At 46.4% G+C, this 25,200-nt stretch overlaps 1 protein-coding gene across 1 annotated transcript in view; it reads right to left on the bottom strand.

The window, feature by feature from the left end:
• Window positions 1-25,200, bottom strand: part of RGS7 (regulator of G protein signaling 7) — a 2,226,031-nt gene that overhangs the window by 193,396 nt on the left and 2,007,435 nt on the right. The window contains exon 16 of the mRNA XM_086925320.1: window positions 1,693-1,782. Within this exon, the coding sequence (XP_086781446.1) occupies window positions 1,693-1,782 (90 nt within the window). The remainder of the gene's footprint in view (window positions 1-1,692; window positions 1,783-25,200) is intronic.

The raw sequence follows: 25,200 nt of genomic DNA, 5'->3' as shown, positions 1-25,200 counted from the left end.
ACACCTAATACATTAACAAACCAAGTACTTATTTTGAGCCAGTGGTTGCTGGTGGGGCCCACCTACACTCGTTTTTGGGGACCGGAACTTGTTTTTTCCGCACCAGACAATTTTCAAGAGCAGGACAGGAAAAAACAGGAAAAAACACACAAGGAAAACCCGTCGCATAGGGAGAAAGCAGGAAAGTGAAATAGTGAGCTAATGGGGCAGCAAGTGGATTTAAGAGGCATGCAGTGGAATCAAGACTACCCACCGGCCACAGGCTTCTGAGAAGAGCTTTGGGTACCAGTACTCCTTTATTTATTTTTTACAAATTATCCATGGAAAAAAACCAATGGAGATTTTAAGCAACCAGGACCCTCCTTGCGGGCACTGTGTAAATCCTGAATCGACTGGAAATGTTTTTCTAGATAAATCAGGAATTACAAAGAATGACCGAAAACTCCATTCCCACTATATCCCGCCTCCCCCTGCCACACACGCATTTTACACACATTTTACCAGCTGAAGGCTGGTGAAATGATTGGGTGGAAATTTGCCCAAAAAAATGGAAATTAACACATGATTCTGGAGCGGTACTCCAGATTCCTCCTTTAGTTCTACATTTCTTATCAAATCCTCAAGAAGATCAAATCATGCAGGATCCTCGCATTCTTAAATTGCCAATAACAGTGTAATCAGCCATTTTAGGTGCAGGAATGTTGATGCAGTATTCCCAATGGACATGTGCTGTGGGTGAAACCTAGCATTATTGATACCCCAAAAAACAAACTTTGTTAATCAAACATATGTGCATTTCTGCTCTCCTTCTATGAATATCTCTTTGGTCTGAACCAAGATGGTTTACACTTCAAGTCTTAAAGCGGGATCTGCAGTTCATTGACTGTAGTTAAGGAAAGTCATGTACATATTGTATGCCAACGTTCCCTTAGATAGTGACACTGTTTCTCAATAGGTAGTTAAGGAATAGATACACTTTTTAATGTGATGAACTTGTGAAGATGATGAGCAGAGTTAAATGTTTTGAAACATCTGCTGGTATGAAAAGACTCAAATGACAAACTTTTTAGAGGGTGAGTAAATTTGAATCATATGACTTACAAACATTCAGGTTCTTTTCAATCTATAAGTTAATTTAGTTTGTGCCCATTCTCTTCTATTTTTATACGGTAAATCCAACTGCATGCAAAAATAAAATAAATGAACAATTATTAAAACATTGAAAGGTTGTGAGTTCCACTGACAATAATGGAGTGCTCTGGGCTTCTAATGGCCGGTAGAAGCCCGGAGCTCCAACATGCCAATGTAGTCGTGCACAGCTGTTGCTGTGAACCAAGGCCTCACGAAGCCCGAGGGGATTTCAATCCCCTCAGGATCTGTGAGGCTTTTGTTTTATTTGTTAGAACATTCTGCCCTCTAGTAGCAGAATTTTCGAATAGCCCTCCAGCCCTCTGCAGCTGGGCTATATCGGCATTAGAGTCCCGTTCCGAACGCTGGAGTAGGCATTTAACTACGGCAGCCGTAAGGTTATGAAATGACCTTCAATATAACTTAAAAGGACCGCCTGCATGAAGTCATCTCTGGACCTACCATATTACCGTCAGCATCTATACCGGTGACAGGGAGCAGACTAAGTTCACAGGAGAGCATACTACTACTAAGCGCTAATAAAAAAGGCAGGCTGGACAATACCTTTCTTTTTGCCTGTAGCAGCTCTTGGTAGGCACTGGATCGTAAAAAACGAGGATAGGAATCACTTTTCATCAATTTGTAAATATGCTCCTTAAAAGAAGACAAAAATACATTTATAACCATGACTTGCATATTATAAACATAACAATACTGCACGTTATGTTTAGACATAAATACATTTTCCAATAAAACTAATAACTTTGAAAAAGAGGGACAGTTGACAAAGTCACCTGTAGCATGTCTAAGAGTCCTAGTTTAATGCATTGTGTTCTCCCCACCCCCCTTCCCCACCACCCAACGGAAGACCTTGGGCCTCATTTATGAGAAATGATGCATCGCTGCGTGAAAGCAGCGATGCATCACTTCTCAGTGCGCACTCCTTGCGACATTCCTGATGCGTCATACTTAATGTATGACGCATCATGTCGCAAGGAGTTACAGATACGTCAGTATTTCTGACGTATCTGTAAGCGCAAAAGTGACGCATTGCTGGAGTGTGTCACAAAAGTGACGCAACTCCAGCAATGCGTCCTTTCACATGGGGCATGCCCCATGTGAAAGGGCCTGCATCAGTCTTACGCCTGCTGTGAGGCAGGCGCAAGATTTTGACGCAACGGCGTCCTAAAAGTGACGCAGTGAAATCTCATAGATTTCACTGCGTCGCTTCTACGACCCTTCCTTTCTTCAATACGCCCCCTTTGCATACATTATACCCGGCGCAGGTATAATGTGGCGCAGGGGTTTACAAAGTGACTCATCTACCTAGATGCGTCACTTTGTAAATATGGCGCAACAAGGCGCATTGTTTACGCCACTGGTGCGTCACAAAAAGTGACGCACTGCGGCGTAAAAGTGACGCATAGCCTCATAAATGAGGCCCCTGATCTCCATCAACCAGTCCATAGTTCTACTTACAGGCTTTCCTCTAATTGGTGGCTTTTGAAATCCTTTTATGCAGGGGCCGTGACAATCATACTGGAGTATCTGAAGGTGGACTACTGCCTAGAGATGCTGCTCCAGATTCTGATTGATTGTCCCTGGAGAGACTGCAAACCCACAGTTTGGAACCTTTTGTATTGCTTTCCAACTCCAAATCAGTACCTGTGACTGCAAACCCCATTAACATTCTGCGTGTAGGTATACAACATTCTGGTATTTCTGCAATTACAAGTATTTTAGAATTGATCATGCATAGGATCTCTGCTGTCTTTTTTGTCTTTTGCTTGCCGTGGATTGTGTTGGCCATATTTTTAAAAAAGTTGACAAATAGGCTTGAGGCAAACAAGTGCAAAATGCACTTGATTTATCAGTCATTTGGCTTGCTCATGCATAATGGCTATACAAGAGACTGAGGAAGATGGAGGTGGAAGAATAACAAAAAAGGAAAAGGCTAAGAAAAATGTTTCACAAAAGTGGGGAGTCTCCAGATCAGCATGGGGTCTCACTGCCTCACTAGACAAAAAAACAAGCAATGTCTGAAATGAATGTGTTAAATGTTTATAAATATTAGTGTTTTATGAACCTCAGTTTGTTGCCATTGATAGACCATGTCATTCACATCAAGCTTTGCGACCATGTGCTTTGCTATTTGAGACCACTGCTTCCTTCTGCTGATAATCTAAAGGAGGACTGATTTATGTATAGAATGTTTCTTTACCTCTGTTTTTATTTAGACACTAAGGAAATTAAGCTCTTGGTATGTTGGTCTCTCTAGCTATGTATCTCCAGGACTTACTTCGTGACATAGGCATGTGTTCAATTGTATTAGTGAGATTGAGGCTAAAATAAAAATGAATGAGCTCAAACTCAATGACAACAAAACTTGACATCCTCTTTGGGAGTTTTTCTATTTTCATATGGGAAGAGGGATCCCACTAACTAATAACATGCAATATCTTGACAGGTCAGAATAGAGTTTGCTGGAAAAGCTCTGTTCAACCTCTGCTAGCAACGGCATGACAAGCACACTTTTTCCAGCGATATTTGTATTAGGATCAAGCAGTAGCAAACAACATTAAAGTAAAGAAACAACACATTGAAATTCCCAAAATAATTGAGACAATAGAGAAAAAAATAAGGAGAATGAAACACTGAGTAAACATAAAACTGTAATTAAAGTCAATTGTTGATGTTGATGGGAACAGTGTCACAATTTTTGGCCAACTTTGAGGGTAAGTTCAATAGGTAACAACAGTTCAAAGATATACCTTGAAATTAAATGCTTTATTGTGAATTTTGCAAGCAGGGCAATCCATTTGAAGTGTGGAAGATTACCCTGTGCCCCAAACTCTTGGTTCACCCGCTCTGTTAAGAGCCTGACAAACCATAATTTTCTGTTAATGGATATCATACACCAAAGGACTGATTCTCAATGGGCAGCCAGTCATAGGACCTCAGAATAAACAACCTATTTAGAGCAGATGTTGCGATATATATTTTTTCCTGTTTGGGGCCAGCAGGGATAACATGGCAGCACCAAAAAGGAAAACAAATATATAACCCCACATGCTGGGTAAAACTCTCATCATGTCAAGGACATTTATATTTTAATTTTTAAAAGCAAACTCCTGTTTTGCGAGTTTGTTTCAGGAAAACAAAAAACTTTGCTTTGCACATGCACTAAAGACTGTGCCTGCACAGCAAAGCTTCAGTGCCTTCAAAGGAGATACCATGCCAGCACCTCCCGATGGCATATAGCTCTTCACCAGGCATGTAGAGATCTCTAAACATGGTAGGCTGTAGTTCACTAGGGCAGTAAAGTATATTCGTCCACTGCTCTGGCAGAATGAAGAACATTCCAACAAGAGCTAAATAAGTCACTTGGGGCCAGATGTTCGAAGCCTTTTTGCTGTCGCAATCTGCCCGAGGAAGCCCTTCCCTTTTGTGACTGCTGACAAAAACATTTTTAAGAGTAAGCAGTGGTCCTGAGGACCACTGCCTACTCTTGAAATATGAAACTTACACTTTCCATTTTTTTAATGCATCCCTTTTTCCTTTAAGGAAATTGGGTGGCATTTAAACAAAAACATGCTTTATTTAACAGCAAGCATGGACGTAGTGGTCTGTTCACCTCAGCATGCCACCATCCCTGTGATGTGGCATGATGCCACCATTCCAAGTGGGTCAGAATTTGTGACCTACCTAACTAATATCCACGAGATAGGTTGAATTGCGGCACACTAGATATTACTAATTTGCGTACTGACCTATCAGGATTTACATCGGTACGCAACTTAACACACGAGTCACAAAATACTGATCATAAATTGTGATCAGTATTTTGGTACTAGTTAGTACTTAGTGCATCTGGCCCTTAGTCTTTTCTGTGCAATGTCAAACTTCTCTACTGGAGCAAGGTAGGATGCTGTAGCTGGCAAGGGACCCTTGAAGCTGGAAAATGTTGATTTTGAATTCCCTTCAGTTTTGATACCAATAGCTCAAAATTAGTCTAAGGCATATTCTGTAACCTTGGAGGTCTCTCTGCTGCTAGGGTTATCTTGCCACCTTGTCCTGGTTGCAGGTTTTACTTTCAAACATAGTTACTTTGCTCACCCTCAAAGTCTTCTAGCTTGTCAAGACCGAATTATGTATCTGACAAGCCCTCCATGACTATGAATACTTCTTTTCAGCAGTCTTGAGGTAATCTTCAACCTCACTTTAAAAAGCTCTCAAACAGGCAATAGATGGATGCTGAGATTAAGTCTTCTACAAGCAGTCTTGATACCTTGTTCTGGCACTCCAGAGGTCTAAAAATGACTAAAGGCCTTATTACAAGTACTGTAGTCCATAGGACCGCCGTACACGCAGTTGCGGTCCGACTTCTGCCACACTGCTGGCCAACCCACAGTATTACAAGTGTGGTGGTCGGACTGCCACAGGACCCCTGCGTACCCCGGCAATCTAGGATCCCACAGCAGTTGTGCAGCGGTCAGGAAGCTGTAATATGCTGGTGATTCCACTGCAGCACTGCAGAGCATATTACGAGTTGGCTTTCCACTGCCTTTTACAGTGCAATGAGCCCGTCATGAAAAGGGTTAACAAGAGGCAACACAAGGGGGCACTAATAGGTTTCCCTGCCGCTCCTGGGCCCGTGGGTGCATGAAGGGGGCACATGTAGAGCCCTCCTGGATTTTCACCCCCAGTTCTTGCTCAATGTGGCATGTATGTCACACCATGCAGGAAGGTGCAATCAGCGCTCTGACAGCTGTGGTCTTCTATAAGCCTAATAGACTGTGGCTGTCAGAGCCCAGGATTGCACCACAGCTTTGGCGGTCCTACAGCAGAGGGCGTGTCGGTGCCTCCGCAGTAGGACCACCAAAGACGTAAAAAACCCTTGGGTCCATTTTCTGTAAAGTCTTATTCCTGTTATCACATACTAATTCACAGTTTCCAGGTAAGGCTCCTGAGGTCCACGTCTCCCTCCAGCAAGGGCGCCAGTGTAGTTCATTTCCAAATGGTTTGCTGGTTCACTCACACAGGAGGGAGCCACTTTTCAGCCTCTTCTTTCCTGGTGTCTAACAGGAGGCTATCCAATTGTCTCACTCCTTGATTACATAAGAACAGCAGGTTACACCTCTTTCCTCTTCATATGAAGGTTTGTTTGTGTTTCAAGCATATAATGGAAGGAAACCAGTTTTAAACAGAGTAGCTAATGACTAGTGACAATACCCGCCCCAATCAAAAACGAATTCCAACAGCATAGTTTGCCAACTATTTCAGTGGTTCCTTTTTTCTTTCATGTAAACTGCTGTGGGAAGGACCAGTCTATAGTCTCAGAGCAGGGAATTCACATGTCAGCAAAGGGCTGTATCATTGTTAGGAGGGAAAGTCTAGCCCAAGTGAACTAACTACTACTAAAGCTTCTAACGTCACCATTAAATGCATGTGCATTGTCATGCAGACATGTCCAACATCTCTGGTAGGATAATCTGGATGGAGAATTAAAAACGATTAAAAAAAACAAGGCAGCAGGCCTTGTCCATCTAGGCACCCAGGATCTGGACCAACATAACCATTTCCAGCAGGATGGCTTCAATAATTCTCGAATCAAGGAAAGAGTTGGACGCATCCCTTTAGAGACAAGTACATTATAATGCATTGGCCATCACAAATCGACTACTGCTCCTATCAATCGCTGATTGCATGAGTGCCTTTGACCCATTAAGCTCTCTCCCACTATGGCTAGGTTCTCACCACACAAATATCATATACAAACACATATGTTTGAAGGCCGCCTGGTTCACCACCGACCTCCAAGAAGCCAGGCGCTTCTGCAGGCACCTCAAGAAACTCTGGCAGAACAGGAAAACCACAGAAGACCTGAACAGCTACAGGAACACCATGAACAAATACCACAAGCGCGTAAAAACCACCAAGAGGACCTTTATCAAGAACCAAATGGACTCTAATGCAAGTAACGCAAAATAACTCTTCAATGTCATACAGCAGTTCACCAAACCCCCCAACAAAGCCTCAAACCACTCCATCCCAGGACCTCTGCAACAAGCTCAGCTCCTACTTCCACCTGAAAATCAAGGCCCTCTACGACAACTTCAGCGAACAGACTCTGGACACCACCCCCTCTCCACCACCGACGAACGGCCGACCATCATCACCACCTGGAAACCTGCTACCTCTGAAGATACCACCAAGACCATGAAGAACACCCACTCAGGAGCCTCCACGGACCCCTGCCCAGCCCACATTTACCACAGAGCCGCCACCACCATAGCTCCCGAACTAGGCCGGACCATCAACGCCTCCCTCAAATCCAGCATCTTCCAGATGACTGGAAGCAGGCAGAAGTCAAGGCCCTCCTCAAGAAACCCATGACAGTCCCGACGGACCTGAAAAACTACCGGCCCATCTCCCTCCTTCCCTTAGCAGCCAAAGTCACAGAGAGCAACCACAGCACGAGACCGCCCTCCTCGCCACCACAGATGACATCCGCATGCTACTCGACCAGAGCCATACTGCGGCCCTCATCCTACTAGACCTCTCCACAGTCTTCAACACAGTCTCCAACCACACTCTCGCCGCCAGACTCCACGACACCGGCATACGGGGAACCGCCCTTGACTGGATCCACTCTTTCCTCACCGGCAGAACCCAAAGGATCAGACTCCCACCCTTCCTTTCCGAACCCACAGAGATCAACTGCGAAGTACTCCAAGGATCCTCACTCAGCCCCATGATTTTCAACACCTACATGACCCCCCTCGCCGCCATCGTCAGATAGCATGGGCTCAGCATAGTATCTTATGCTGACGACACCCAGCTCATCCCCTCTCTCATGAAGAATCCCGAAGACACCAGACTCAGCTTTCAAGAAGGAATGAAAGATTTTGCAGCCTGGATGAGCGGCAGCTGCCTAAAACTGAACTCAGAGAAGACTGAGGTCCTTGCCCTCAGTCCCTCCCATATGGCGTGGGACAGCTCCTGGTGGCCCCCTGCCCTCGGAAACCCACCCACCCCGGCGGACTATGCCGGGAACCTCGGCATCATCCTAGACTCCTCCCTCACCATGACCCGCCTGATCAACGCCGTTGCCTCGACCTGCTTCAAATCCCTCCGCAAGACCTTCAAGTGGATCCCCCATGAATGCATAAAGACCGTCACCCATGCTCTCATAACTAGCAGACTGGACTACGGTTGTGCCCTCTACTCAGGAATCAACAAAACCCAGCTACTCAAGCTCCAAATCATCCAGAACACTGCAGCCAGATTTGTCCTCGGAACCCCACGACACAAGCACATGACCCCACACCTACGAGGCCTCCACTAGCTTCCCATCGAGAAGGGAGTAACCTTCAAGCTACTCACCCATGCCTACAAATCCCTCCACCACATCGGAGACCTGGAACAAGCTCTTATTCAACATCAGACTCTCCCCTACTCTGCACACCTTCAAAAAGGACGCCAAGACCTAGCTTTTCCACTGATCTGGATCTGCACCCCCCCATGCCTTGAGGCCCTCACGGCTGAGTAGTGTGCTTTAAAAACCCCTGATTGATTGATTGATTGATTGATTGATTGATATATGTACTGCATATAGCAACAATCGTCCTTCAGAAATGAACTAAATGTTTGATAAAAAATAAAAAGCTGTTTTTAGGTTTAAGATCTCTTTATTAGTATCAAAAGTGCAAACATAGATACAACATTAGCCCACCTACATTCAACAGCCGGTGGTGTGAATTTCACTGTCAGTTGCCTTTGAGCTAAGAGACCGGAACAAGGTAAAACACACAATGAAGAGGTGAGGGGGTGGACAGTATCAGGAACAACCTCGGGGGAGGCACAAGACACCAATCAAAGAGTAGTGATAGCCAAGAAGCATTAACTACTAAGATGGCCATCAGGTACTAGGTGAGGAATAGCCTTGATCTTGGTGAATTAGTCTGAGGATCCGCAAGTATAAGGGGCAGGATAATTCTCTGAATTCATCTAACAGATAACGGACCCCCAAGTCTTGTTGAATAGAGGCAGGGAATGGGTCACCACAGCTGTCAGCTTTGCCAGTCTCAACAGTTCCCAGAGTTTGTGTAGCCAATCAAGGTGTGTGGGGATCAAGTTGGTGCCCCACCTGGAAATTAAGACCTGTTCAGCGGCTCCCAGTGTTAAGGCGATAGTCCATCACCTAATAGAGTTCTTAGGGTATGTCAAGGGAGTGTAAAGGCCCAGTAAGGCATAGCTGGGGAACCTGGGGATGTTCGTATCAAACATGTTGTTCACAGCAGCCAGTACCTCATTCCAAAATGAACATAGTTTGGGGCATTGCCATAGCAAATGTGTAAGAGTGCCTGTCTGCCCACAGTGATGCCAGCATGCACTATCTTTACTCTCATTCTACTGGGTAACTCTGACTGGAGTGAAATAACAGCAGTGGGTGATCATCAAGAACATCTCTTCACTGGAAGTATTATGGGCAGAAGCACAGGCAAGGATATTGCACCACTTCTTATCCATAAAGGTGCGTTCACATTCCCCCTCCCACCTACGCTGGGTGGGCGTCTTCGACGGTTTCTGCTGGGTGGTGAGGAAAGTGTACATTTCTGAAAGGATGCGCTTGTCAGAAGAATGAGTAAGAAGCCATTTCTCAAATGGGGTGAAGGGTCGGCTTGCATGGGGATGAAGCCAGGGTTGTGTGAGCCAGAGGCAAATAGCCATGTACTGCCAGCGGGTTGTCAATGGGATCCTAAACGCCGACTAAATCTCTGGAAAGTCCATTAGGCCATCAACTTCAAAAAGGTCACCTATCACTTTGCAGTTGGCCTCCTGCCATACAGCAAATGGAGAACCACATTGTACCGGGGGAAATCTGGGTTCCCTATTATCAGTGTCTCGGGAGAAAGAGAGGTGGATAGTCCCTGTCAAAGCTGCACTTTGTCCCACACTCCCATGTTGGCACACAACACTGGAGAGTTGTGTACTCCCCTGGGCCGGTGTCACTTTGATAGCCATGGAACCTTCCAGAAAGGGATGCCTGCCTGGTCAATGAAGCACCAATGTTTTTCAGTGCTATGCCGAGACCACTCCACTAGACCACAGACAACATAACTGCCCTCAAGCACGCCACCCGCAAACGCCACCAGCTGATTCGCACCACCAAGAAGACAGCCTTCAAAGAATGACTGGACAACAACGCCCACAACAGCAAGGAACTCTTCAGCATTGTCAAAGAGCTCTCCAACCCCAGCGCCGGAAACAACGACATCACTCCCTCGCAAGACCTCTGAGACTCGCTCGCCTCGTTCTTCCACCGCAAGATCGCCGAAATACACAACAGCTTCAGCGCACCAACCACGCACCCAACCACCGAACCAATGCCCCCCACCACCACCCTCTGCGCCTGGACCCCGTTCAGCACCGAAGACACCACCCGCACGATGAACACCATCCACTCCGGATCCCCAACTGACCCCTGCCCCCACCACGTCTTCAACAAGGCCGACTCCATCATCACACCCCAACTCCGGGACATCATCAACACCTCCTTCAACACCGCCACCTTCCTGGACAGCTGGAAGCACGCCGAGCTCAGCGCTATCCTGAAGAAACCAACAGTGGACCCCACTGACCTCAAGAACTTCCTCCCCATCTCGCTCCTCCCTTTTCCTGCCAAAGTCCTCGAGAAGACCATCAACAGACAGCTTGCCACCTTCCTCGAGACAAACGGATCCCTCGACCACTCACAGTCTGGTTTCCGAGCCAGCCACAGCACCGAGACCGCCCTCATCGCAGCCACTGACGACATCAGATCCCTGCTCGACAACGGGGAAACAGCGGCCCTCATCCTCCTGGACCTCTCCGCAGTGTTCGACACTGTCTGCCACCCCACCTAGTGCAGCGCCTCAGCAACAGGGGAATCCGAGAGAAGGCACTGGAGTGGATCATCTCGTTCCTTGCCGGAAAAACCCAAAGAGTCCGCCTCCCCCCGTTCAGATCCGAGGCCACTGAAGTCAGCTGCGGCGTACCACAGGGATCATCACTCAGCCCCACCCTTTTCAATGTCTACATGAGCCCCCTTGAAGCCATCGCACGCCAACACAACCTCAACATCATCTCCTACGCTGACGACACCCAGCTGATCCTCTCCCTCACCAACGACCCCGCCACCGCCAGAACCAGCCTACACAAAGGGATGAAAGACGTCGCCGAGTGGATGAAGAACAGCCGCCTGAAACTGAACTCAGACAAGACGGAAGTTCTCCTCCTGGGATCGTCACCCTCCGCCTGGGACGACTCCTGGTGGCCCCCCGCCCTGGGCACCACTCCCAAGCCAACGGACCACGCACGTAACCTGGGCTTCATCCTGGACTCCTCCCTCTCAATGACCAGATAAGTCAACGCCGTCTCATCATCGTGCTTCAACACCCTGCGCATGCTCCGAAAGATCTTTCAATGGATCCCCACCGAAACCAGGAAGACGGTCACCCAAACACTGGTCACCAGCCGACTGGACTACGGAAACACCCTCTAAGCCGGAACCACAGCCAAACTTCAGAAAAGACTCCAACGTATCCAGAACGCCTCCGCACGACTCGTCCTGGACATCCCCCGACACAGCCACATCTCCGGCCACCTGAGAGACCTGCACTGGCTCCCCGTCAGCAAGAGAATCACGTTCAGACTCCTCACCCACGCACACAAGGCTCTCTACGACCTGGGCCCCAAGTACCTCGACAACCGCCTGACCTTCTACGCGCCCACCCGCCAGCTACGATCGACCAGCCTCGCCCTCGCCGCCATTCCACGCATCCGTAGAGCCACCGCCGGAGGAAGATCCTTCTCCTACCTGGCAGGTAAGACATGGAACTCCCTCCCCATCCACCTTCGGCTAACCCAGGACCATCCCTCCTTCCGGAAGCAACTCAAGGCCTGGCTTTTCGAGCAGTAACGGACCCCTCTCCCCCAGCGCCTTGAGACCCTTCCGGGTGAGTAGCACGCTATTCAGATGTTATGATTGATTGATTGATTGACTATGCATCACAGCTGCACTACCTGGTAGTAGCACTGTAGATTAGGGACCCCTAAGACGCCCTCCGCTTGTGAAAGATACACCTGATGTTTAGCCATCCACACCTTTTCGCCATCCCAAATCAAATCTGCAACTTATTGTGCATCCGCAGTGGGGGTTGGAGAGACACCGTTTGCAATACATATAGGATTTCGATCAGAGTTTCATCTTGACTGCTGCCAAGCAACCCACCCATGAAAGACCATCACTATGCACCCTGGAGAGTCCTGTATGTGCAACATTCCGTAGGCCAATGTAGTTATGTGCCGACATACACTCTGGTATAGGGTGAATTTTTAGACCCAAGTAGCTTATCCCCTGTGTAACCCATGTAAATGAGAACCCAGATTCAAGCTGTACTTGATTAACCTCGGGAAAGGTCAAGTTGAGGATAGAAGACTTCTTAAGATTGGTCTTGCAACCACAGGTTACTACAAAGGCCGCAAGTTCCTCCACCACCGCTGGCAAAGATGCGGGATGGTTTGACAGTATTAAAAGTACTTCATCTGCGTATAGCATTGTTTTATGTTCCCTGCCCCCCATACGGGGACCTGCTATTTGTGGGTTATTGCATATCCGATACGCAAATGACTCCATGTAAAGGGAAAATAACAAGGATGACAGGGGGCAGCTATTGGAAAGGGCCAATATAGGAGCCCATTAACCGGTACCATGACTTTGGGGGAAGCATAACTGCACTGGTACCATTTACAAAACCTCGGTCCCAAGCCAAAGCATGCAGGAACTGCATGGAGATATGGCTAATGGACCCAGTTGAAGAACTTTTCTGCAGCATCAAAAGATAGGAGAAGAGCTGTTGTGCGAGAGTGCAGTGTTTTGTTCAGGAGGTGATAAACATGTTTTTCGATATCACTACAGCACCTCTCCAGGAGGAATCAAGTTTGGTTGGGGTCCAGCAGGCCTGGCACGTAAGGGGCTATTCTACGTGCCAGGATGCCTGTTAAAATCTTGGCATCCACATTTATTAAATAAATAGGACAATAGGAGACACAATGCTTAGGGTCTTTGCTGGCCTTGGGGATCACCTTGACTGTGGTAAGTTGCATTGTTTCCCTCAGTGTATCACTGGTGCCAGCTGTGTTATATAGTTGCAGCAGTATGGGAGCCAGAGATGTGACACAGGCCGTATAAAATTCTGTGCCATACTGTCATGTCCAGTGGCCTCATCCGGCTGTGAACGGTGTATAGCCATGAGGAGCTCACTGGGTGTGATATCTCTGTTGAGGGGAGGACATGTCAGTATGTGAGATGCCAGTCAGGGGGAATGCAGCCAGATAGGTGTCAATATCATCAGCTGGAATATCTTCAGCAGAATAAAGGGCTGCATAGAACCTCTCAGACTCTCAGGTAATTCACTTGTCCTGATATTGACGGGTACCATCAGAACCCATTAGTTCCTTCACTTTGCAGTCTAAAGCCTGAGCTTGGAGGCGGTGAGCTAGCAAGCCTCCAGCTATATTCCCTCGCATACAATACTTTGGCTGTGTCTGTAGGAGAGCATATTCCGTCCTACCCATATCCAGTGCTTTTAGTTGCTTATGACCAATGGTCAATTGACAAAGGTTCACAAGCAAGCTGGTGCGTTTGTGGAGTGCTCTAGCTCCTTAAGATTGGTTTCAAGTTGGGAGCACAGGTCGTGTCTGTCCTTATTGAAACAAGCTACTATAGTAATGAATTGGCCCTGCACAATGGCCTTCAGGGTTGCCACAGGAGCGAGACTGAGGTGGTCAGTGTACCATTAATCTCTAGGAAAGAGGTGATAGTGGCAGAGATTTTGGTGAGTAGGTGATCATAAGTAAGGAGTTTTACGTTAAGGCGCCTGACCCGCAGCGATGCAAAAGAGCTAGTGGGGTGTAACAGAGGGTAACGGAGGAGTGATCAGACAGGGCTGCCGCACCAATGTCCACTATTGTCAACGCCCTTGTAATACAAGGGGAGGTAAGGAAAAAAAACAATGCAGGTAGACGTTTGGTGCACCACTGAAAAGAAAGTGCAGCCCATGTCAGTCTGGTGAATATGTCACTATATGTCCATCAGACCCACGTCTGGTAGCCACTGTCTGAAGGTGAATGTAAGTTGGCAGTCTGTCCTGGGCAGTGTACTAATCTACCCCTTTGAGCCTCCATCACTATGTTAAAGTCTCCCCCTACAACAATATCTGTGTCTGGCATGGAGAGCACTCGACTCAAAGCATCCCTAAGAAAGAGTCTGCCATGGCCGGAAGGCCTTTCGTTGCTGTGGGGTTGTAGGGGAAAGATCTTGATATATCCACCGTTTAGGTCCTTCAAACTTAATTGCAGACTTATCTCGCACCACAACCATGATGGTCTCTTTTACCGGAAGTAGTGGAGGCATGTGAGGATGTCCTGCGCCTGACCGGAGTTCTGGCAGGATGGCTCGCTTGGTGGGAATAGTCAAAGATGATTTCTTGATTTGCAAGTGCTGGAGCCACGTGGCTAAAAAGATGGGCAATGAGCTCTTCTAGCTTGCCAGTTATTACTTACATTGGAGCTCCTTTGATGCAAATATTCACCAGATCTTCCAGCTGGTAGCGAAGTTCCAGATTCTTGTCGCACAGCTTTAGGAGCTCTCAGCTGTGCCAATCCAGCTCCTCTTCTCGAGAGTCATACGTTTGTTCTGAAGAGATCACTTTTTGACCCAAATCTCCTATATCGTGACAGAGATTTTAACTTCCATGGCTATGTCCTGCTTGGGAATCGCAAAATATCCCTAGAGGAATTTGAATAGGTACTCCAGAAGTGCCCTTGTGATAGGGGCCTCGCAGATGTGTGCACCGTCAACTCCCAGCCCATCGCAGGAGTCAGGGATGTCTCCCTAGCCTAGTCGAGTTTTTTCTCAGACGTCTTGTTAAACAGGTCTTTCACTGTTGGGTAATTTTTTATGTTGAGTTAGGTAGTCATGGCGATGTAGTCACCAGATTGTTGTGCCAGTAGAGATGGGGGGACCAGATAACAAGGGCCGCTCACTGGGCCAGATTAAGGAGCGCACTAACAGGGCTCAGCACCTCACTAGAGAGTCCCTAGCTTGGGGATATGTCTGGGGTGGGGACCGAGGGCTGTCACTGAGGCAGGAAGAGTCCCAAATAGCAGGCCTCACTAAGTGGGGCTCTGGGTGAGGGAGGGACCAGCGTGTCCTGTATGGGTTCTGCTCTGTGAGGAGCAAGTGCAATTTAAGATGACCTCAATTACCAGGCCAAGGTGATCCACAGAGTCTATGGGGAATGGCAAGGCCCAGTGAGCACTGGACTGGAAAAAGCTTTGCAGTCACATGGAACCCAGTAGAGATGTGGAGCACCCTCTCAGTGTGGACGGATCCAGATGGGCGAGGGAGTGACAGAGTGGCCTTGTTCGTCAGCTGCTTAGATGGAAGCTACTGGGCCACCCTCCAAATCGCCTTACCCTCAGTGGTACTTACCCGACCTGTGGGGTCAACGAGCAGGCTTAGTAGGCCAGCGGGGGAGGTAGTCCCTGGTAGCCTCTTGTAATGGGGTCACAGTTCAGAGGGACTGCCAGTGCACAGAGACAAACAGCACCCCAGGCCTGATACAGCCCCTGCATCACAGCTGGCCAGTCCTCAGGTTTGTTGTGCCGAGCTCACTGTGATGCTGGGTGCCATTGAGAATGACTGTGTTGAAGGAGGGGGTTGTGAGGCTGGGTAGGCCAATCCAATGAAGAAAGGTGCCACAGAAGGTCCGCTATGGTCGGACCCTCATCCCACGCTGCGCCCCAATGCAGAGCATTAGCCTCCGGTTCAAGCAGCAGGAGGGGGTCAGCGTCAGTAAGTGGCTACAATGGCATATGGAATGGGAAGGCGGGCACCCACGGGGGAAGCGCGAGCCAGAGAGAATGTCCTGATGTCCACCAAGTCCAGAAAATGTGGACTGGGCCTACCGTGCAGCATCTCCCAGTAAGGTCATCAATGCCTGAAGTCTGCAGCATCCACCATCTTGTTAGCACAGTCACAGGTCTGTTCCGGGTCCACCGTCTTCTCAAGTAGGTCCGGCAAAGCTCAGAGCTCCAGCTCTGCCAGCGGTGGTCAGGATGCGGTCTGGAGGCAGGGACCCACAGAAAAGGTCCCGGATAAGGTCAGTGTCCACCCCAAGCAGAAAAAGGGGGCGAGGGAGCTCTGGGAGATCAGACCTACTTGTGCGCCATCTTGAATACGTGCTTCCCCCTCAAAATCAAATTATGGGAAATTGTAACACATTTTGAACCTGAATTATGAAAAAGGCACTTTTTCGCATTATATGGCCAGCATTGTGCCGGCAAGCCACTCTTAAAGTGACTTAGATTATGTTTAAAATTATTTTTGGAGAGTCAGAATCTAGTACCTGAACTGCTGCCAGTAAAGGAGCAGCAAGACTAACAAGTACCTTAAGGGAAACAGTGGTTTGATCTTTCTCCTTAATGCAGTACAATTGATGTGATCTAGGTAATTTTTACAATAAAGTTGGAATTACAAGCAAAATCCACAACTCCTAATCTACGGAAACAGAATTGTTCATTTCTATGATTGCAAATTCCATTTTGCACAGTGGACTTATAAAACATAAGTTTAAGTGATCTCAGTAAACTCTTTTGACAATTTCTTCCTAAGCGAAAATGAAATATATAACCTCACGATTCAAAATCAGTGGAATACACACCTTGTGCTGGGTATTGGGTCTTCATCACTTATGTCTTCCGATGTCATATCTCTCATGATTCAGCAGTTTACAAATTAATTCCCTTTCATAATCACTTGCATTAACAATACTCCACCAGCTTGTGCTCTCAAGATGTCTTCTGGTTAATCAAACAGTACTGGGTCTGTGTAAAGCACAGATGATCCTATACCAGAATCTATTATATGCAATGGAAGAGCGCCTCCTCTGCTTTTCTTTTAGATGTTCTTTATATGACAAACAGACGGAATCAGGTTGTTGCAAATAAGTATTTATTCATTTTTACTGTGTGGATTCATCTTTTTTGCATGAGTGTGTGCAGAAGCACAATAAATTATTTGTTAAAGAAGCAGTTTTTTAAAATTGCTTTGTAAATTGTAATTGTATTTATATAGTGCTTAGTACCCCAGAGGAGGCGTTGAATTGCTTTTGGCGAGTAGCATGGTACTCTGGAACCCATGAATTAGAGGTGGATTAGTATAGGTAAATAGAAGTTGTTAATTTGAGCGGTGGACATATGAGTCTGTTAGTTTGATTGAATGGGATAATGAGGGATACAGGAGGGAAGAGTCTAGATAGTGTTATTTGGGATATCACATTAGTAGGATGAGGTTTGGGAAGAGTCAATGGAGGGATAGAGGAGTGAAGAGTCTAGAAATAGTCATTGGGGAATTCATAGTAGTAAAAGGAAGCTTGGGGTGAGTCAAGGAGTGATAGAGGAGGGTAGAGTCTAGAAAGGATTATGTGGGAGTTCATAGTAGTAGAATGAGGTTTGGGGTGTGCCAAGGAGGGAGAGAGGAGGGAATAGTAAAGAAATGTTCTTAGGGAGATCCTATTAGTAGAATGAGGTTTGGGATGAAATAGAGGATATATTGAGAGAGGTATAAGATGAGGCACAGAGTTGTTCATGTAAGGGAGTAGAGTTGAAGACTTTTTATTATTCTTTTTCTTTCTACAGTAGGAGTAAAATATTATATAGGTGCATAATACACAGAAAGGGTATGCATGTATTAGGAAAATTAAGCTATAAAATTGTATTGCAGAGTGGACCATAATTTTTCCAAACACCACATGTGAGTATTTTAGTTTTGGAAGCATTCAATTTGAGGTGGCTGCATGTCATCCATTGATCAACAGCTATGGGTCAACTGAAGATTACTAAATTTCCAATGTCTTTGAGCTTTCCAGTTTGAGACATATTTGAGTGTCATCTGCATAGTTATGCCATGTAAGCTGAAATTCATTAATCATTGCAGGTAATGACTTAATGAATATGTTGCAAAGCAGAGGTGAAATGATAGAGCCTTTAGGGACCCCTCCTTTTGTGAAGTATGGTTTGGATGAAAAAATGGGAGTATGGATTATATTTGCCTTGTTTTGAAGGTGAGATGGGATCCAGTCAAGAGCAGCCCCCTCTATGCCGGCTTCATAGAATCTTTGGTTTAGAGTATCACAGTCAACTAAGTCATAGGCAGCTGAAAGGTCCAAGCAAAGTAGTTCAGTGACCCTGTTACGGTCTACTGTCTAATGCTGGCTGATTCTATGCCTCTTGCTAGACGGAATCTTGTTTGAAAGTTGGAAAGTATGGAGTTATCATCAAAGAATTGTAACATATGTTGTTATTTCTATCAGTTTCCACTGAAAAGGTCCATTTATAATCGGTTTGTAGTTGTTTGAGTCATGCCGAGTACAGGTTTGTTTTCTTTAATAATGCTTTTTTAAGTCTTAAGGAAAGATTGCTGTAGTTAAGGAATTCTTGAGTAGATGTTTGTACTGGTGTGGCAGCAGAGGCCATTTACAGAATAATTTTGAGGAATTGTGGTAAACAAGGGTCAGAAGGGCAGCCAGCTGGCCTGCTTGCTTTGACCAGATCCATAAGTTCACTTTTTGATAGTTGTTTGAAGGAATGCAGAGGCTGGCTTAGCCTACCCTTGGAGGGGATTGTTGGAAAAGGGTTGGTGCAGGGGGTTTTCCTTTGATTTAAATAGGAGTCAAACATGTCTGCTTTAGTTGAGTAATGATGTGCCAGTGTAGATTGACCACTGTCCTTCCTCATGCAAATCTCATCCATGGCAGTCAGTAAAGCCACCTCTGGGCCATGGCCAGGTCTAAAGCTCAACTGCTCCTCTTCTACCAAAGAATAATCCTCCAGATATTGGAAAAAGATCTTATTAACATACTGTTCCTAAATGTTTACCTGAAAGGAAAGAAGGGATATTGACCTATAATTGGCCAAAGTTGTTGGGTCTGCTGATGGCACTTCAGCAGTGGCTGAACCATAGCCTTTTATCAACATGGGGTACCACCCCCGTTTTTAAGGATTGGTTACAAAGTTGTAACATTGGTGGCAGTAACTCGTCCAACTGTTTCTTCGATTGCTTGGCAGAGAGAGCTTCTTGGATGGATTCAGACATAGTGAATATGATTATGTTGTAAGAGCTGTGGTCAGGGAGTAAGTCAAAACATCCAAACCTGCAGTTTGAAGCCTGAGAAAACTGTTTGTCGGTATTCATGGGACTAGGTATTTCTTGGTCGCCAATGATAGACCAAGGGACAGCAGCTATAGTAATATTTTCATTGGGAAATGGATTATCTGCCTCCGGGGGCGCATTCAATATCCTCTATGATCTTATTAATCTCTTTTTATTTTTTTTTAATACTGCCAGGCCGTGAACCTCTAGATTCAGATCTCCAGGACTAGTGACATTAGTCTTTTGCTCATCTCCAGAAATTCAGGGTTCCAGGCCAAGCCTGAAAGCCTGTTTGCCCTGTGTGATGACTTTTTTGAATCTGAGGACTGCAGAAGCACCTAGCGACAGAGGAGGTTCAGAAGCTTGGTAAAAACCAGTAGACCAGTTGCAAATGGGCATTTATTTAGCTTGACCATCTGCCCTGTTTTTGGAGATTGAACAAGAGACTGTGCACACAGGAAGTTGAGATGATGCAGAGGCACCCTGTACTGATTTGGATTTATAAATCGTTTGTCTATTGATGACTGGACAATATATCAGTTCTGCATGAAAATAAATGTGTCTAACCTAACCACCTTTTTAGGGATTTTTTCTGGTCTGAGTTTCTGACTATAAAGTTGGAGGCTTCTGTTGGACCTTGTAAATTGTAGTAATGTGCAGTATTAAACCTTGTCAATTATACTTCTCAATTTTCCCCTGTTGAAGAATTTTGACCTTTAAAAATATTTTAAATCTAAAGGTTAACGTTTTTACTGGGGCCACCCACCAATGTTTTCTAAACTATGTGTAATTGCAGGTAGCAGCATAGGATGTCGACGTTCTGGTCTACTGTGCCCATTAACATTTGATATATGACTTCCCATTATTTCTATGAACCATTCTATATGTTTGGAAACCATTTTGATCTACGTCTGATTTATTTAAATGCTTGTGTCATTTTACTTTATTTAGTTTCCAGGATTTGGAAATGTAAAGAAATTGCGTTGTTAATGACATAACAGATAGAGAGAGAACGTTTTTAAGAGATAGATAAAGAAAGAAACGGGAAACTTATAAGGTTATTAAGACAGTAGAGGGGACATAGAGAGCATGAGAAGAGATGAAAAATTAGAAACAGCAGGGAAGAAGGCAGTGAATAAAAACAAAGAGAGTGTGTGAGAGATATACAGATGAGAGACAAGATATAAGAGAACAAATGGTAATTAGAGAGAGAAATGAAAAAGAAGAGAGAGTGAAGAGCTGAAAAAGAAAGAGAGAAAAATAATTAAGATAGTTATATTTTGTAGGAAGCTAGGTTCCTTCTGCATGGTTACCCCCACCTTTTGCCTGGTGCTATGCTGGTTTTGGACTAGTTTTACTAGCTAATCCGCTATCTGCTTTCTCCCTAAATTGTTATGTTCAGTACTTGGGTACATCCCCAGATTGGATACTGGGGTACCCTTATTAGTCCCTAGTATATGGTACCCATGTATCCAGGGCATAGGTATCTCAGAGGTCTCCAATGGACTGAAGTATGTATTATTCTACCCCTGATAGACAATGCAAAAGGGAACCATAGGCTTGCCATTGCATCCTGTGTAAGTTGGTGCTTACACCACTTAATTTAGAAATAGGTTTCCTATATCTAGGGTCATTGCACTTAAAACCTATAAGTCGCCCCCATAGCAGGCCTTTGCAATCCTGAAGGCAGGGTGCTTGCTTCTAAGTGAGAGTGTGCCCCTGCATGAGCAGGACACCCCTGCAGCCTATGGAGTTCATTCTCCTGGGTTGTCAGAGTAGCAGCCATATACTATATAGAGGGGCACTGCGTAATTACGCGATGACCATCTCGAAAGTGGTGCAACTAATTCTATCATGTTTGGTATCAAACATGTTGGAATCATACCCCCACATTATCAATGGTGTGGGAGGCATAATACCAAGGACTGGAAGAGCCCTCCGTTAGGCTCTCAGTGCTTCCAGCGCCAACCTTCTAGACCCGAAGAGCACAAAATGTTTGCTGCTGACCAGAGACACATTTCTGCTCTCATGCTGCTGTGCCAAGCTCAAGCAGAGGAATGTTGAAAAATAGGCATCCTGTCACAGGGAGGTGTGACCACCTCCCAGACAGGATTTTGTGTATTGGGACCAGGTGGGTGCACTTGCCAATGCCAGAAAGTCTGCATGAGGGGCACACTTGGTGCCACTGTGCATAGTCCAGTTCAAACCAGTTCTGGGAGCCACTGGCTCCTGCTCTGGTGCAACACTGGACAAAGGACATGGGAGTAGCCTCCCCCCAGTCCAGACCCTAGCCTGGGAGGGTCCCCTGAATAATCACAAACCTTTCCCTAGGGTACTTAAAGGCTTACCTGGGTGTAGGACACAAGATTCCTTGTGGTATAAGATTCAGATAAGACACCATTGCACTTCCACAGTCTGGACACTCTGGACTTCACTGCACTTTGTTTGTGCCTGACTTCATCTCCCTTCCACTCTGCTGCATCGTCTGTGCCTGTGCATCATACAGGAACCTTCCAAGGCCCCTGAAGCATCAAAGACACCCGAAGAAATGTCAATTGGAGTGAAGGAGTCACTCCCCTGCGTTTACAGGCACCGCAACTAAGTCGACTGGTCTGCAGATCCTGAGCTCCTCCAGACTCCGTGGGTTTTACAACGCAGGTGGTGGTATTTCACAAGTTTGAGCCAGTATCCATTGCAGTTGCAAAGGCTTGTTGGCATCCTTTTAAGAAGATCTTTGGGCTCCAAGTAGCCCCAACCTCGAGCACTTCCAATGACCAGAATCTTCGGCCACACCACATTGTGTGCATCGTGACATGCATCTTTTGGTGAGCTTCTTGAAGTCCTCTATCAACTCCAGTGCCTCCGGTCTGTGGGTCCACTTGAGGGTCACACTTGTTTCTTTTGGGCTCCCCTGATTGCTCTGGCCCTGGACTGACTCCCCTGTGGTTGATGAGTCCCCTGGACCGTGCTTGTTCCGACGTTGCTCCTTCTTTAATTTCTGGATTGGTTGCATTTGCCAAGGCTTGTTGGTGTTCCTGCCAGACACTGACACCTCAGCACTCGACATCCTTCATGGGACTGCTTGTGTATGGCTACTAGTCCTCCTCAGTGTCACCTGGTCCTCAAAGCTGCAGAGTCAAGGTCCCTGTCACCCATCCTGCAACACATGACATCGGAGGGCATGCGTCTTCCAAGTCTCTTGGTCCCTCCCAAGTGATATATACTCTGTCCCCTCTACTTCCAGGTACCTCTCATCAAGAATCCATCCCCAGATTCCACTGGACACTTCTTCCTTCTTCCACAGCGGCACTTTCCTGAAGTTCCATTGGGTTCGACTGCGGTTTCTGACACCACTTCACACATATGCACCCGGCTTCCCTGGTGTAAGTAACGTGGGTCCCATATCCACAGGGGGGTTGGCTCTCAAACCTTCTGTCTTCCACAGGGTATCTTAAGCGTCCACTGGGAAGGGTCCTTAATCTTTAAAAATCCCACCACGCCTTAAACTTAGAGTTGTACAGAGACGCGGTTGTGTTTACATACTGCATATGATTTCCATGGGGTCCCTATCTACTCACCTTGGGTGGTTTCTTGGGGTCCCAGCATTCCTACATCCTCTCTACCCTGTCTTGATCCAACTCGTGGTTCTTATACCACTTTCTTAGTATATGGTTTGCCCCCCCCCCGGGCCACAGTGTAATTTGTGCTATTTACTGTGTTTCTTTGCTAAAGTATTGTGTACATTGTGTTTATCTTCATGTTGGAGATATTGGAACATACTAGAGAGTATTATATACTAAAGACATATTTTTATAAATACTTGTTGTGGTTCTTTTTCACTTAGTCTATACTATAAGATTGCATTCTGGTAAACCAAGATGCATTCCACTCCTTCTGGACTAGACCTGAATGCTTCTCTCCACAGCTACCACTCAGAGAGATTTCTAAGGTTGTCTAAAACCTCTTAAATCCCGATAAGAGTTGTCTGGACTAGTGCAAGGTGCCCACTTACATTAGTAGACATCATATGCCAGGCCAACTTCTCACATATTTCTTTTAGATTTATGGAACAGTCCTTGTTGGAAATTTGCAGTTGATATTTCCATTTATAGTATACCCACTTACCACTGTTCTTATGGTGCTATGCCCCTCCCGCCCTTTCCTCTTTAAAACTCTGTCGCTCCACGCCTCAGACTGATTGATAGCTCTAGCGTGTGAAGTAAGTGTCCTGAGGCGGAAGCCGGGACAATAACACTTTGATAAACTCTGCGATTGATGCGCTGTTTTAACTGTGTATTTAACAATCTAAAAGCACACTTGTTTTAGCGTGTGACTTAATTTTTAACATTTACTGCCACTGTGGTACTGGGGACTCGAACCCTTCTGTGGAGGCTATTTGCTCCGGTGGGTCCCGCCATTCTGGGTCGGGAGCCGGCAGAGCAGTGCAGTGCTCCGCCCCTCCCGCCCTTTCCTCTTTAAAACCCTGTCGCTCCACGCCTCAGACTGATTAAAAGCTCTAGCGTGTGAAGTAAGTGTCCTGAGGCGGAAGCCGGGACAATAACACTTTGATAAACTCTGCGATTGATGCGCTGTTTTAACTGTGTATTTAACAATCTAAAAGCACACTTGTGTTAGCGTGTGACTTAATTTTTAACATTTACTGCCACTGTGGTACTGGGGACTCGAACCCTTCTGTGGAGGCTATTTGCTCCGGTGGGTCCCGCCATTCTGGGTCGGGAGCCGGCAGAGCAGTGCAGTGCTCCGCCCCTCCCGCCCTTTCCTCTTTAAAACCCTGTCGCTCCACGCCTCAGACTGATTGATAGCTCTAGCGTGTGAAGTAAGTGTCCTGAGGTGGAAGCCGGGACAATAACACTTTGATAAACTCTGCGATTGATGCGCTGTTTTAACTGTGTATTTAACAATCTAAAAGCACACTTGTGTTAGCGTGTGACTTAATTTTTAACATTTACTGCCACTGTGGTACTGGGGACTCGAACCCTTCTGTGGAGGCTATTTGCTCCGGTGGGTCCCGCCATTCTGAGTCGGGAGCCGGCAGAGCAGTGCAGTGCTCCGCCCCTCCCGCCCTTTCCTCTTTAAAACCCTGTCGCTCCACGCCTCAGACTGATTGATAGCTCTAGCGTGTGAAGTAAGTGTCCTGAGGCGGAAGCCGGGACAATAACACTTTGATAAACTCTGCGATTGATGCGCTGTTTTACCTGTGTATTTAACAATCTAAAAGCACACTTGTGTTAGCGTGTGACTTAATTTTTAACATTTACTGCCACTGTGGTACTGGGGACTCGAACCATTCTGTGGAGGCTATTTGCTCCGGTGGGTCCCGCCATTCTGGGTCGGGAGCCGGCAGAGCAGTGCAGTGCTCCGCCCCTCCCGCCCTTTCCTCTTTAAAACCCTGTCTCTCCACGCCTCAGACTGATTGATAGCTCTAGCGTGTGAAGTAAGTGTCCTGAGGCGGAAGCCGGGACAATACCACTTTGATAAACTCTGCGATTGATGCGCTGTTTTAACTGTGTATTTAACAATCTAAAAGCACACTTGTGTTAGCGTGTGACTTAATTTTTAACATTTACTGCCACTGTGGTACTGGGGACTCGAACCCTTCTGTGGAGGCTATTTGCTCCGGTGGGTCCCGCCATTCTGGGTCGGGAGCCGGCAGAGCAGTGCAGTGCTCCGCCCCTCCCGCCCTTTCCTCTTTAAAACCCTGTCGCTCCACGCCTCAGACTGATTGATAGCTTTAGCGTGTGAAGTAAGTGTCCTGAGGCGGAAGCCGGGACAATCACACTTTGATAAACTCT

This window comes from Lissotriton vulgaris, chromosome 6 (assembly GCF_964263255.1).
Source record: "Lissotriton vulgaris chromosome 6, aLisVul1.2, whole genome shotgun sequence".
Classification (NCBI taxonomy): domain Eukaryota; kingdom Metazoa; phylum Chordata; class Amphibia; order Caudata; family Salamandridae; genus Lissotriton; species Lissotriton vulgaris.
Note: the sequence above shows the minus strand (reverse complement) of the source record. Positions and strands in the feature narration are given on the sequence as shown.